The 17,795-nt window shown below is 41.4% G+C and overlaps 1 protein-coding gene across 1 annotated transcript in view; it reads left to right on the forward strand.

Moving 5' to 3' along the window:
- Nucleotides 1-8,098, forward strand: part of ARHGEF37 (Rho guanine nucleotide exchange factor 37) — a 189,583-nt gene extending 181,485 nt beyond the window's left edge. The window contains exon 15 of the mRNA XM_075344636.1: nucleotides 7,420-8,098. Within this exon, the coding sequence (XP_075200751.1) occupies nucleotides 7,420-7,638 (219 nt within the window). The 3' untranslated portion in view covers nucleotides 7,639-8,098. The remainder of the gene's footprint in view (nucleotides 1-7,419) is intronic.
- The last annotated feature ends 9,697 nt before the right edge of the window (nucleotides 8,099-17,795 follow it).

Genomic DNA, 17,795 nt, shown 5'->3' on the forward strand with positions numbered 1-17,795 from the left:
GTTTAAAGGAAAATGAAGATAAACATGAAAATTTAAAGAAAATAATAAGAAAAACAACCTAAAGAGATGAACAAAGAAGAGAAATAAATAGTCAAGCATGAAATAGAAAAGAAAGCTGAAGAATCAGGGAAGGAAAAGGGGGGAACCCTTTAAGGGTTAGGAGGGCGGTGAGGGGCCATCCACAGGTCCTGCCCTAGCCCTTCTACTATCTCTCCTCATACTGCACCTATTGAGCCTTCAAAATAACGTATGGTAATCGTCTGAACTTTTAAATATTATCCATGGCGTCCAAATTCTCAGATATCTTTCAGTGTGTCCCTCTGCCTCTGCCATTAGTTCCTCCATATGATGTATGTGCTCAAATTCCTGTGCCCATTCCCGCAAAGACGGGGCCTCCTGCGTTCTCCAATGTCTTGGAATCACAGCTCTAGCTGCTGCCAGACAAAACCGCAGTATATCCCCCTTTTGAGCTTTAATTGAGCCGGGAAGCATTGACATCAAGGCTATTTGTGGGGTCTGTGGTGTTCCTTTCCCTGTTATTTTTGTGTATTTTTGAAAGATTGCCTCCCAGAATGACTTGACTTTAGCACAGTCCCACCATATATGTATCATTGTGCCTCTTGTTGTTCCACATCGCCAGCACATCTCGGAAAACCGAAGGAAAGATTCTATGCAGCCTAACCGGATACTGATACCATCTTGTTAGGATCTTATAGTTTTTTTCTTTGGTGTACCCTGCAATCGACAATTTATGTGTAAATATGTAAGCTTTCTGTTTTTCTGTATCTGTAAATGTCGTTTCCATGTCTTCCACCCACTTGATCATATATGATGGATCCGAGCCCGCAGAGGGGTCTGCCTGTCCAATCAACTTATATATAAGTGACATCAAATGTGCGGGTATGGTACCCTGCATAAATAATTTTTCAAAGGGTAAGGCCAAGCCCTCTGATATTCCATCCTTTCCCTGTGTCTTAGAGGTAACGAATGAATAGAGTTGTCTATATTCTATCCAGGATAATGTCTGGGGGGGTTCCATGGTGTGCATATCCTCAAAGGATCTTAATTTAGACCCCCTAAGGGTATGATAAATCCTACCATCGTGTTGTGCTCTCCATCTCAGAAATTTGGACCGACCGACTCCCGGGGGGAATTCTGGGTTGGATATAATAGGAGCAAGGAGAAAAGGGCAACCCACCAATCCGCCGTTTTGTTTAACCTGGTCCCAAATCCTCAGCGTAGCCTTAATAAAAAGACTTGCCGCAGACAGTCTCACCCCCTCCCTGGACCCAACCCATGGTAGATACTTTAGCGGAATTGATGAGCTTTCCTGTTCAAGTTTGACCCATTTCTTATTTTGGTCGTTAAAATGCCAGTCAAACATTCGAACCATCAGTGCCGCTCGATGATATCTGCGTACATCTGGGAGTCCTGCGCCCCCTGCAGTGATATGTTTAGTAAGTGTATAATATTTTATTCTAGCCCTAGAGTGTCCCCATATAAATTGAGTTAGGGCGGACCTGAGTGTCCGAAAAAACCCGGAGGGTGGAAGAAGCGGGACTGCTTGAAATATATATAAAAACCGTGGAAGGATGTCCATTTTAAATGTATTTATACGGCCAAACCAGGATAAGGGTTTTTTATGATATGACCTAAGCTCTTTGATTGTTCGTGTCAGTAGCGGTAAATAGTTCTTTGAATACAATAATTCCAGATCTGCAGGGACATTAATGCCTAGATATTTCAGTGTCTGGGATTGCCATTTAAATGGGAAGTTACTTTGAGCCAGTGAAACCTCTTGAGGCTGCAGCGTGATATTTAAGGCTTCAGTTTTTGAACAATTAACTTTGAAATTACTTAAGTCCCCAAATCTCTCAAACTCCGCTATCAGGGAGGGGAAAGATATATGTGGCTGAGACACGTATATCAACAAGTCGTCCGCATATAGCGCCGTCTTGTATGTTTTCCCCCCTACTTCTATACCGTGCACATTGGGATTTCTCCTGATTGCGTTGGCAAGATGTTCCATTGTAATTACATATAATAGCGGAGAAAGAGGGCACCCTTGCCTTGTTCCATTTCTTATTTGTATAGATTGTGATAAGGAGCCATTTGCCTTTATCCTTGCCGATGGACATGTATAAAGGGCCATTACTTTATTCAAAAATCCCGGACCTATCCCTATGTGTTCTAATGCTGCCCTCAAGAAGTCCCACTGTACTCGATCAAACGCTTTTTCTGCGTCTACTGATAGTATTCCCAGGGGCTGATTCGTGCTTATAGCGTGTGCTATAAGCAGTAAAGTTTTATTGACATTGTCCCGCGCCTCCCTACCCTGTATGAATCCTACTTGATCTGTGTCGATGATGGAGGGGAGAAGGGGAGCCAGCCTGTTAGCCAAGATCTTGGAGAATAACTTTATATCTACATTGAGTAAAGATATTGGTCTATAATTAGACACTAACATGGGGTCTTTGCCAGGTTTCGGAAGGACCGTGACATGTGCCTCCAGTGACTGAGTCGCAAAGGGAGTCTCTGGTGAAATTGCATTAAATACCTTAGTCATAAATGGGGTAAGCAATTCCCGAAATGTTTTATAAAATGTAGGAGAAAATCCGTCTGGACCCGGACTCTTCCCATTTGGGGTATTCCTAATTACTTCTCCCACTTCCTCCTCTGAGAACCTGTTTTCCAGTTGTTGCCCTTCCTCATTTTTCAGAGTTGGCGCAGCTGTGTCCATCATATATTCCTTAATACGCTCAGTCAAAGCCTGTGACGACATGTCAGAGAACCTCCCTTGGATGTTATACAGTTCCGAGTAGAAACCCCTCAATTCCTCCAAGACCTTCGTCGGGTTGCTCGCCCTCCCTCCTCCCCGTTTCCGCAAGCTAGGTATAAATGTTGTGAGATTACGGGGATGTAGAAGGTTGGACAATGATCTGCCGCATTTATTAGAATGCTGGTAGAGAAAGCGCTTATAATGATTCCGATATCTGAGAAATCTTTGATTCAGCACTGTTCCTCTCTGCATTTTGTGAGTTCTGCTAGAGTTACCCTCAACTGCCTATTTTTGTGTGCTGTTTCCAACTTATGGATCCTGTCCAACAGTTCTTTAATGCGAATATTCCTTATTTTTTTGATACGCGCCCCGTGCTTTATCAGCACCCCTCTTATGACACACTTGAGCGCCTCCCACTGTATAGGCATCGGAGTGGAGTCCGTTTCGTGAGTGGACATGAAGACATCTACCGTCTCCCTGATGTCAGTCATACAAATTACGTCTTTGAGTAAATTATCGTTGAGTCTCCATGTCCACTCCCGCTTCCTCCCATCCGGGGGAACAATGGCCAAAAAGACCGGGGCGTGATCAGACCAAACTATACTACCGATCGTGGGATTCGGTCTCCAGGCCAAAACACACTGACTCACCAGGAATAGATCTATTCGGCTGTACGAATCATGAGGGGTGGAATAAAAGGTGTAGTCCCTACCCGTAGGATGCATACTGCGCCACACGTCGTTCAGGTGCATCTGATGTATGTCTCGCTTCAAAGAGGTCAATCTTTTTATGGAAATGTTGCTCCTTCCGGCCGAAGTATCTACCAATGGATTCAAAGACAGATTATTCTCCTATTTATGCTGATGGGATCCTTCTACCCATGCCAGCTATAGTTTATTCTATGTTGGTGTGTGAGGTATGGTGTCCCAGACTCTCTGGTGAAAGTTGTGCCTAAGTTGTGCCTATTGCTTGGAGCGGTTATAGAGTTTACACCTGTTGTTTTGTACTTCCCTCCTGCTTTTGTTTTTCCTCCCGAATCTCTTATTGTCTTTACCTTTGTGTGTGCATGTTGTGTGACAGAGTTTTGTTTTTTCCCTTGTCTATCTATATCTGTGGTTTTCAACACACTCCCTGGTCAGGAGCGGGGCCATGAAGAAGACTGAGGCCTCTCCACCATCAGGAGTATCCCTGATATTAGCAATAGCATAGAGTCCCCTATCTTGAGGGACAGCTTAGAAGCCCCGATTCCCTGGTATCCGAAAGTCATTGTGACAGACAGGTTTCAGTTAGAACAGGCCTCATCATGGTTAACCAAAGAAGCTGAGTGCACAAGCTCGGCGCCATATCCAGAGATTGTCTTTTAAAAAAAGACATACGAGTGCTGCCAGCAATGCTGGAGAGGTTACAGGGGTGAAGGGTCAGCCTGTCAGTGCGCAGACCATACACTGTACACTGCATGAAATTAGTTTGCATGACTGTCTCCACACAAGCTTTTAAAGTAGGCAGACCCTTTTTTTCTCTATTTTATTCCTACTTCTTGCTGAGCATGACGTGTTATTTATTTACTTTTTTTAAATCCGCCATCCAGAGATATGAGACTTTTTACTCAGGGCTATCTTAAATGGTCTTTACCAAGTAAGCATTGCTCATGGGTAACAATGCAGCCTAAAGACACTCCCCCCTCACCCCTCCCCCCCCCCCCGAGAATCCTGTGACTGAATTTCCCTTTCAAAAAAACATAAAATTAGCATTGATTGAAAAGTTTTAGATTTTTTTTTTTAAATACTTACATACTCAACAGAGCAACCAGAATAAAATTAGAGTAAAGCCAGCCACTTTTAACCTGGTAACAGGTTCTCTTTAATGACAAAAAAGGCAACATAGCTAGAAGGGGAAATACAGGAAAAACACAACATAAACCCAATCCTGTCTTTGCAAATTTATGGGGAATGTTGCTTTACATAAAGATGACTTAGGTTATAAGACTATAAGAAGTTTGCCAGCACCCTGAAACTTATCTGCAGCACGGTGGCCAAGACCATACAGCGGTTTAACAAGACAGGTTCCGCTCAGAACAGGCCTCACGATGATCAACCAAAGGAGTTGAGTGCACGTGCTCAGTATCATAACAAGAGGTTGTCTTTTCAAAATAGATGTATGAGTGCTGCCCACATTGCTGCATAGGTTACAGGGGTGGTGGGTCAACCTGTCAATGCTCAGATCATACACTGCATCAAATTGGTCTGCACAGCTGTCATCCCTGAAGGAAGCATTTTCTAAAGAGGATGCACAAGAAAGCCTGCAAACAGTTTGCTGAAGACAATCAAACTAAGGATATGAATTACTGGAACCATGCCCTAAAGTCTGATGAGATAAAAAAAAACTTATTTGGTTCAGATGGTGAAAGCGTGTGTGGTGGTAACTAGATGAGGAGTACAAAAACAAGTGTGTCTTGCCTACAGTCAAACATGGTGGTGGGAGTGTCATGGTTTGGGGCTGCATGGGTGCTGCCAACCGTGGGGAGCTACAGTTCATTAAGGGAACCAGAAATACCAACATGTACTGTGACATACTGATCCTTTGCCTTTGGAAATTGGGCTGCAGGGCAGTATTCCAACATGTTACACTGTTATACAAGCTGTATGCTAACTAATTTACATTGTGTCAAAATATCATATCTTCAATGTTGTCCCAGGAAAAGATATGATAAAATATTTCCAAAACTGTGAGGGGTGTACTCTTATAGGATTTAGAACCCTATAAGGGCCTATACATCTGACCAACATGCTGCAGGAAGGAGAATGTCAGGTCCAAATTTTGCATCAGGGCTCAATGCAGTCCAGTTATGCCACTAGTTGAGAGTGGTTGTTTCATACGTAGTATTCACTTGTGCTGCCCCACCTTTATCATGTAAGTCTGTGCATCATATTAGTGCATTCCTAATTTGCCTGGTGTTGGTAAAACCATTTCTTTTTCTGTGATTTATTTATATCCTAATATAGCCACACTATATGTACTTTTAGCATATGTTCACACTAAGTACATGCTACATACCAAAAACATGCTAACTACCTGCCTGTTCTACTCGGTGCCAGCTCAGTCAAAGACTGCTCCTTCTTGTGATTCTGTTGCTTTCTTTCCTCCCAGCCACTCTTCCTCTTTCAGGCTGCTCTGTTGACAGGGTGTGACTGCTGACGTGATGCCGATTGACAGCTGAACCCACACAGTTAGGTAGGTAGCTGTTAATCAGCATGATGTTGGCAGTCACGCCCTGAAAATAGAGCAGAGGAGAAGCCGCTGCTCGGTTGACATGACATCAGTGGAAGCCATTGGATTGCCGGCTGGAGTGGTCTATGACTGCGAATATCGGCACTGGGCACAACAGGCTAAGCCCTTGGCAGGGCTGGTGGTATCAAATTGTGGCCCTGGGTTAAATTCACAGTGGAGAATGGGAGATAAAAAGCAGTACCTTGCCACGGCCACTAAAAAATGTTCTGTGCTGCGGTGTTCCCCCCTCACAGATGATTGTAAGGGTGACGTGTGTCGGACTCCCAGCGATCTCATATTGATAGCCTATTCTTTCGATAAGTGATCACATGGGTTGTCCAACTCCAGCTTAATAAATTCAGGACCCATTAAAATGAAAACAATGGGTACTCACCTCCTGTACCGGTGCCGTTCCACTCTGATGGAATAGTAATGACTGGGGCTGGCATGTGACACAACAAAGTGACGTCACCCTCCAGAAATAACAGCATCAATGTCACTGGAGAGGCATCGTGACAGGAGGGTTTTTGTTTAAATTAGGGCCCTGTACTGATTATGAAGGGAATGTAGTATAGTTGTCCTGATATAACCATGTTTCTTAGTTCATGTGCAGGGCATTGCAGCTTAGGTACCTATGGTTATGACCACAAGCAACTAATTGACTGTCACTATATGAATGGACATAATCATGGATACCTAAGCTGCAATGCCTGCACATGAGGTAAGAGACATAGCTAATCAGGAGAACTATACTACAATTCTAATTGGAGTTATGTGCTAATATTATTATTGCTATTATTATGCCTACTATATATTGGGATAGGGTCTTGGAGATGGGAATAACCGTTTCAGGAAACCGCTTGCCTTATTAGTATCGAGCTATTTAAATTGTCCTTTTTTTATTGGTTTATTGCAAACAGCAGAAAGTTTGTAGTTGTTACCAATAAGCAAGGACAGCATGGTGGCTCAGTGGTTAGAACTATTACTTTGAAGAGCTGGGGTCCTTGGTCCAAATCCCAACAAGGACAACATCTGCAAGAAGTTTGTATGTTCTCCCCGTGTTTGTGTCGGTTTCCTCCTATACTGTAAAGACATACTGATAGGGAATTTATATTGTGAGCCCCAATGGGGACAGCGATGATGTCCTTGCTGTGAAATTAATGGTGACATATAAGGGAATAAAATAAATAAACCCTTTTGAATAATTTTGATTACAACTGGATGTTCTTTGTATTTTTAGAGTCATCGAAGACAATAGTAATTTATTATTTTCCAACAATATCTACATGTAATAAGACAAGAATGTGTTTAACAATTGTACAAAATATCCATTATCACCAAATTTTAATTATTATTCAATATTCTTCCTTTAGATTGTTGCAGGGTATACATTTACGGCTCGCCACCAGTACGAGGTCAGCATTACCGAGGGGGAGCCAGTGACAGTTCTGCAACCACATGACAAGGATGGAAATCCAGAGTGGAGCTTGGTGGAAGTAAAAGGACGAAGGGGCTACGTACCTTCCAACCACCTGCTGAGAATAGCTGCGCAAGGAATGCTCCGGAGGACATCACTAGGAAATTACACATAGCTAAGCTACTCCTATGAGGATCTCAGCACCTATACAAATGATTGGATCTGTGATTTAAACATAACCTATGTATGGGTATGGCAACCGCATGCTATCATGTAACCAAACACATGAAATACTGTGTTCTTCTATATAATCATCTGGATCATGAAATAGATAGAAGACTCCATGTAATGTCAACACTCGCAAACGCTTTTAAGCATGAACTGTAAATAGTTGGACTTTTTGAGTTACACTCCTCTTCCTAAGCTAACAAGTTGAATGGCTTTGTAATCTGGATTTTAATAAGATGTTGTCAATATAAAATAAGGGATATAAGAAAGTAGGTATGACTACAAACTAAGCACTGTACTAAACAAATTAGTCTTAATATTGAGCTATGATCAAGTTGTGCCCAAATCCTAATATTTTTCTAACCCCTTTAATAGCTGGCGATTTAATAAATACTTCTCAAGGTTGAGTCTGAATTTACTTTTTTCATTGAGCCTTGTTTTATATTGTCTCTGTTACTCCGAAAAAGCCTGGGACCAGACAAAATACACGGTTTGTAAGAAAGTAAATTATGCCTGATAAAGTGTACACAGCTCTGCTGCATGAAGGTCATTGACGTAACACACGAGAACATCTGTCTGCGTCCAGGCATTCCTCATCTGTTGGTGTGCTTGCAGTGCTTCTGCTTACCTTACGTATTAAGAATGTAGTTGTGGCTGTAAATCTAAATTGTGCTATGTGATCACATACCAGACAGGACTGTGTACAATACAGACTGCCATTATCTGAGCGGTAACAGTCACGTTCTCTTTATTAACCCATAGAGTAAGCATACTATAGCCAGAAAACAAGTCATGGATAAGATACCTATCTAAAGTAGCTACAGCGGGTGACTAAGGGGTACTTTGCACGCTGCGACATCGCTTCTGCGATATCGTCGGGGTCAAATCGAAAGTGACGCCGGTAACTACGTCGCAACGTGTAAAGACTAGATGCGCCGATAAATGATCGCAAAAGCGGCGAAAATCGGTGATCTGTGTAGCGTCTGTCATTTTCATAATGTCGCACCAATAGGAGATACGATGTTGTTCCTCGTTCCTGCGGCAGCACACATCGCTGTGTGTGAAGCCGCAGGAGCGAAGAACATCTCCTTACCTGCCTCCACCAGCTATACGGAAGGAAGGAGGTGGGCGGGATGTTTATGTCCTGCTCATCTCCGCCCCTCCGCTTCTATTGGCCGCCTGCCGTGTAACGTCGCTGTGACGCCGAACGACCCGCCCCCTTAGGAAGGAGGCGGGTTGCCGGCCAGAGCGACGTCGCAGGGCAGGTAAGTGCGTGTGAAGCTGCCGTAGCGATAATGTTCGCTACGGCAGCTATCACAAGATATCGCATGTGCGACGGGGTGGTACTATCGCGCTCGGCATCGCTCGGTGCAAAGTACCCCTAAGTATTGAAACCACCAATTTTCTAAGTAAATACATTTCAAAAGATGCTATTGACATGAATTTCTCACCAAGTTTCGGTAACAACCAATCCAATTACCACAGGCAAAGTAATCAAACTATAGAAGTCATAAATTTAATTATATGTAATAATGAAAAATAACAGAGGGTAAAAGTACTAAACACATGAAGAAAGAGAGATGCAAAAAGCAATGGAAAGTCATTGAAATCTATTAGTAATTAGAAAGCAATTGTGCCACATAGTGAAAAATAATATCAAGGTGCCACACAAGAAATATCTCATGATGGATAAAACCAGTGAGCTGTCTCAAGACCTTTGCAACCTTTGCAAAACATAGAGATGGCATTGGTTACAGCAGAATTTCCAAACTACTAAAGGTGGCAGTAAGCACTGTTGGGACCATCTTCTGAAAGTAGAAAGAACATCATTTCACCATAAACCTGTCACGACTAGGTGCTCCCCACAATATTTCAGACACCGTAGCGAATATAATTATCAGAGGAGTTGTTTAAGAGCCAAGAACCACCTGTGGAGAGCTACAGAAGACTTTGATTCAATAGGTACAATTGTTTAACAGAAAACAGTAAGTAATACACTCAGCCTTCATGGCCTGTATGCACACTCACCATGCAAGACTCCACTGCTGAACAAAAGCATGTTCAGTGCGTTTAACGTTTGATCATCAACAGTTAGAAAAGCCTGTGAAATACTGGGAGAATATAATCTGGTGAGATGAGACCAAAATTTAACCCTTTGGATGCAGTAATACACCATATTTGGTGACCAAAAGGCATTGTGTGCCGCCCCCACGTTAGCTGCTGCTAAGGCTGCTTGGATCCGGATCCGCGGTGGCTCGAGGGGTCTCCAGACCCGGAGGTCGTGCGGCCACTCAAATAAAGGGGGGCTATGTACAGGGGATGGTGTGGAAAGTTCGTGACGCCACCCGTGGTGTGTGGTAAGGGTACTACCGCTGCAGCTGGGAGAACTCGGTGGCGATGGTGTGGGCAGCTAGGTGTTGAACCTCTCCACGGGTAGGGGGGATACCCTGGGACTCGGTGATAGTGGCGGGGAGGTGCCGTCAGGCCGGTAAGGGTAAATTGCGTACTTACTCAGTCCAATAACGCTGACAACCGTGATAAATCAAAAGTTCTTGATGCCACTGCAGCAGGGAGAGAGCACGCCTGGATCTTGGCACCTCCTATCTGTAGTTGGTCCCTTTTAGCTTAAAACTAAACGGGTCCCACTCACCCGTATGGCTAACGGAGTGAGCTTGCTCTCAGGGTTCACGCTTGGGATTTTCTGGACTATGCAGTGGGAAAGTCCTCTGCCCCTCGTTGCGCTAGTACCTCGATTTTGGAGCGGGTGGAGAACGGATCTTAAAGGCTCCGTCCTCGTCGGGTGAAATACCAGGACGCCTGAAGCTACTTCCTGGCCTAGGGTCCACGTAACCCATTGTGCCCTGGCCCCTGTCCGGTGATGGCACAAGGCCGCCGGCTGCCCTCCTCGACAGTCCGTGCCCCTTGTCACGATCCCCTGCGACCGGGGTCCAGCTCCTACCAGGCCCAGACCAACGTCTGCCACCTAGTAGTTTAAAAGAGCCCAGCTCCTGACCTCTCCTCTCGAGAGTCACTTCACAACTCACTTGTGACCTCTCCTCTTGAGAGTCTCTCCTCAACTCACTGTCTCCTGACACTCCTGACCTCCCCTTAATCAACCCCCCAAGTGGCCAACCCCATTCCCTTCAGGCTGTCCACTGGTAGCAACACCAAAGGTCAGGGACCCGTAACCAAGGAGGAGGTGGATATCATGCAGAAGGGCAGATTGCACAATACCCTGTGACGACCTGATAGGCCAGGGCGTCACAACTGCATATCACCCCAAAATCACCATACCAACATTGAAGTTTGGAGGTGGGAACATCATAGTGTGGCACTGTTTTTCAGCTGATGGCACTGGCAGACTTCATATTATTGAAGGAAGGATGGACAAATGCACCAAGACATTCTTGATAAAAATCTGATGCCATCTACAAGGATGATGAAGCTGAAACGAGGGTGGACATTTCAGCAATACATGATTCCAAACACACAGCCAATAGAATGCTCAATTGGTTTCGGAGAAAGACAATAAAGCTGCTAAAATGGCCCAGCTTGCATTATTCTCTGCTCCAAAATGCACAAAAATGCATTTTGTTTGTGTTTTCACCTTATGGTGCATTTTTGTTGCAGATATGATGCGATATTTTGGTTAATATGAATTGTCGTGCAGAATTGCTAGCATGTTTACATATACTGTTTCAGGCTCCCCTTAGACCAGGGGTGGGCAATTAATTTTCCCATGGGGCCGCATGAGAATTTGGGATGGTTTTAGAGGACCGGACAAATATAATTAACTCGGTTCTACTCTCTGTCTATATATATATATATATTATATATACACACGCATATATACTGTGTGTATATAATATATATACACATACACACAATGTATACATACATACACACAATCCCCATATACTACATCACTACACCCACCACATACTACACCTGTAATATGCATCCCTATACACTACACCTGTAATAAACTACACCTCTATATAATATACCACTATATACTACACCACTACACCCCTATATACACCTGTATTATACTAAACCCCTATATACACCTGTATTATACATTATACTACACCCCAATATACACCTGTATTATACTACACCCCTACACCCCTATATACACCTGTATTATACTACACCACTACACCCCTATATACACCTGTATTATACTACACCCCTATATACACCTGTATTATACTACACCACTACATCCCTATATACACCTGTATTATACTACACCCCTACACCCCTATATACACCTGTATTATACTACACCACTACACCCCTATTTACACCTGTATTATAATATACCACTACACCCGTATATACACCTGTATTATACTACACCACTACACCCGTATATACACCTGTATTATACTACACCACTACACCCCTATATACACCTGTATTATACTACACCCCTACACCCCTATATACACCTGTATTATACTACACCACTACACCCGTATATACACCTGTATTATACTACACCACTACACCCCTATTTACACCTGTATTATACTACACCACTACACCCCTATTTACACCTGTATTATAATACACCCCTATATACACCTGTAATATACTACACCCCTATATACACCTGTATTATACTACACCACTACACCACTATATACACCTGTATTATACTACACCACTATATACACCTGTATTATACTACACCATTACACCCCTATATACACCTGTATTATACTACACCACTATATACACCTGTAATATACTACACCACTACACCACTATATAGTACACCACTACACCCCCCATATACCACACCTGTATTATACTACACCACTACACCCCTATATACACCTGTATTATACTACACCACTATATACACCTGTAACATACTACACCACTACACCCCTATATACAACTGTATTATACTACACCACTACACCTCTATATACACCTGTATTATACTACACCACTATATAGTACACCACTACACCCCCCATATACCACACCTGTAAAACTACATTCCCATATACTACACCCCTACACCCCTATATACACCTGTATTATACTACACCCCTATATACACCTGTATTATACTACACCACTACACCCCTATATACACCTGTATTATACTACACCCCTACACCCCTATATACATCTATATTATACTACACCACTACACCCGTATATACACCTGTATTATACTACACCACTATATACACCTTTATTATACTACACCATTACACCCCTATATACACCTGTATTATACTACACCCCTACACCCCTATATACATCTGTATTATACTACACCACTACACCCCTATTTACACCTGTATTATACTACACCACTACACCCCTATATACACCTGTATTATACTACACCACTATATACACCTGTATTATACTACACCATTACACCCCTATATACACCTGTATTATACTACACCACTACACCCCTATATACACCTGTATTATACTACACCACTACACCACTATATACACCTGTAATATACTACACCACTACACCCCTATATACACCTGTATTATACTACACCACTACACCCCTATATACACCTGTATTATACTACACCACTACACCCCTATATACACCTGTATTATACTACACCACTATATACACCTGTAATATACTACACCACTACACCCCTATATACACCTGTATTATACTACACCACTACACCCCTATATACACCTGTATTATACTACACCCCTATATACACCTGTAATATACTACACCCCTATATACACCTGTATTATACTACACCACTACACCACTATATACACCTGTATTATACTACACCACTATATACACCTGTATTATACTACACCATTACACCCCTATATACACCTGTATTATACTACACCACTACACCACTATATACACCTGTATTATACTACACCACTATATACACCTGTATTATACTACACCACTACACCCCTATATACACCTGTATTATACTACACCACTACACCACTATATACACCTGTAATATACTACACCACTACACCCCTATATACACCTGTATTATACTACACCATTACACCCCTATATACACCTGTATTATACTACACCACTACACCCCTATATACACCTGTATTATACTACACCACTACACCACTATATACACCTGTAATATACTACACCACTACACCCCTATATACACCTGTATTATACTACACCCCTATATACACCTGTAATATACTACACCCCTATATACACCTGTATTACACTACACCACTACACCACTATATACACCTGTATTATACTACACCACTATATACACCTGTATTATACTACACCATTACACCCCTATATACACCTGTATTATACTACACCACTACACCACTATATACACCTGTATTATACTACACCACTATATACACCTGTATTATACTACACCACTACACCCCTATATACACCTGTATTATACTACACCACGACACCACTATATACACCTGTAATATACTACACCACTACACCCTATATACACCTGTATTATACTACACCATTACACCCCTATATACACCTGTATTATACTACACCACTACACCCCTATATACACCTGTATTATACTACACCACTACACCACTATATACACCTGTAATATACTACACCACTACACCCCTATATACACCTGTATTATACTACACCACTACACCCCTATATACACCTGTATTATACTACACCCCTATATACACCTGTGATATACTACACCCCTATATACACCTGTATTATACTACACCATTACACCCCTATATACACCTGTATTATACTACAACCCCTATATACACCTGTAATATACTACACCCCTATATACACCTGTATTATACTACACCACTACACCACTATATACACCTGTATTATACTACACCACTATATACACCTGTATTATACTACACCATACACCCCTATATACACCTGTATTAATACTACACCACTACACCACTATATACACCTGTATTATACTACACCACTATATACACCTGTATTATACTACACCACTACACCCCTATATACACCTGTATTATACTACACCACTACACCACTATATACACCTGTAATATACTACACCACTACACCCCCTATATACACCTGTATTATACTACACCATTTCACCCCTATATACACCTGTATTATACTACACCACTACACCCCTATATACACCTGTATTATACTACACCACTACACCACTATATACACCTGTAATATACTACACCACTACACCTCCTATATACACCTGTATTATACTACACCACTACACCCCTATATACACCTGTATTATACTACACCCCCTATATACACCTGTAATATACTACACCCCTATATACACCTGTATTATACTACACCACTATATACACCTGTATTATACTACACCAACTATATACACCTGTATTATACTACACACCATTACACCCCTATATACACCTGTATTATACTACACCACTACACCACTATATACACCTGTATTATACTACACCACTATATACACCTGTATTATACTACCCACTACACCCCTATATACACCTGTATTATACTACATCACTACACCACTATATACACCTGTAATATACTACACCACTACAACCCCTATATACACCTGTATTATACTACACCACTACACCCCTATTTACACCTGTATTATACTACACCCCTATATACACCTGTAATATACTACACCCCTATATACACCTGTATTATACTACACCACTATATACACCTGTATTATACTACACCACTATATACACCTGTATTATACTACATACCCATTACACCCCTATATACACCTGTATTATACTACACCACTATATACACCTGTATTAATACTACACCAACTATATACACCTGTATTATACTACACCCCTACACCCCTATTTACACCTGTATTATACTACACCACTACACCCCTATTTACACCTGTATTATACTACACCCCTATTACACCTGTAATATACTACACCCCTATATACACCTGTATTATACTACACCACTACACCACTATATACACCTGTATTATACTACACCACTATATACACCTGTATTATACTACACCATTACACCCCTATATACACCTGTATTATACTACACCACTATATACACCTGTAATATACTACACCACTACACCACTATATAGTACACCACTACACCCCCCCATATACCACACCTGTATTATACTACACCACTACACCCCTATATACACCTGTATTATACTACACCACTACACCACTATATACACCTGTAATATACTACACCACTACACCCCTATATACACCTGTATTATACTACACCCACTACACCCCTATATACACCTGTATTATACTACACCACTATATAGTACACCACTACACCCCCCCATATACCACACCTGTAAAACTACATTCCCATATACTACACCCCTACATTCCTATATACACCTGTATTATACTACACCCCTATATACACCTGTATTATACTACACCACTACACCCCTATATACACCTGTATTATACTACACCCTACACCCCTATATACATCTGTATTATACTACACCACTACACCCCTATTTACACCTGTATTATACTACACCCCTATATACACCTGTATTATACTACACCACTACACCACTATATACACCTGTAATATACTACACCACTACACCCCTATATACACCTGTATTATACTACACCATTACACCCCTATATACACCTGTATTATACTACACCACTACACCCCTATATACACCTGTATTATACTACACCACTACACCACTATATACACCTGTAATATACTACACCACTACACCCCTATATACACCTGTATTATACTACACCACTACACCCCTATATACACCTGTATTATACTACACCCCTATATACACCTGTAATATACTACACCCCTATATACACCTGTATTATACTACACCACTACACCACTATATACACCTGTATTATACTACACCACTATATACACCTGTATTATACTACACCATTACACCCCTATATACACCTGTATTATACTACACCACTACACCACTATATACACCTGTATTATACTACACCCACTATATACACCTGTATTATACTACACCACTACACCCCTATATACACCTGTATTATACTACACCACTACACCACTATATACACCTGTAATATACTACACCACTACACCCCTATATACACCTGTATTATACTACACCATTACACCCCTATATACACCTGTATTATACTACACCACTACACCCCTATATACACCTGTATTATACTACACCACTACACCACTATATACACCTGTAATATACTACACCACTACACCCCTATATACACCTGTATTATACTACACCACTACACCCCTATATACACCTGTATTATACTACACCCCTATATACACCTGTAATATACTACACCCCTATATACACCTGTATTATACTACACCACTATATACACCTGTATTATACTACACCACTATATACACCTGTATTATACTACACCATTACACCCCTTATATACACCTGTATTATACTACACCACTACACCACTATATACACCTGTATTATACTACACCACTATATACACCTGTATTATACTACACCACTACACCCCCTATATACACCTGTATTATACTACACCACTACACCACTATATACACCTGTAATATACTACACCACTACACCCCTATATACACCTGTATTATACTTACACCACTACACCCCTATTTACACCTGTATTATACTACACCACTACACCACTATATACACCTGTATTATACTACACCACTATATATACACCTGTATTATACTACACCACTACACCCCTATATACACCTGTATTATACTACACCACTACACCACTATATACACCTGTAATATACTACACCACTACACCCCTATATACACCTGTATTATACTACACCACTACACCCCTATTTACACCTGTATTATACTACACCCTATATACACCTGTAATATACTACACCCCCTATATACACCTGTATTATACTACACCACTATATACACCTGTATTATACTACACCACTATATACACCTGTATTATACTACACCATTACACCCCTATATACACCTGTATTATACTACACCACTACACCACTATATACACCTG

The sequence above is a fragment of the Anomaloglossus baeobatrachus genome, chromosome 4 (assembly GCF_048569485.1).
Source record: "Anomaloglossus baeobatrachus isolate aAnoBae1 chromosome 4, aAnoBae1.hap1, whole genome shotgun sequence".
Classification (NCBI taxonomy): domain Eukaryota; kingdom Metazoa; phylum Chordata; class Amphibia; order Anura; family Aromobatidae; genus Anomaloglossus; species Anomaloglossus baeobatrachus.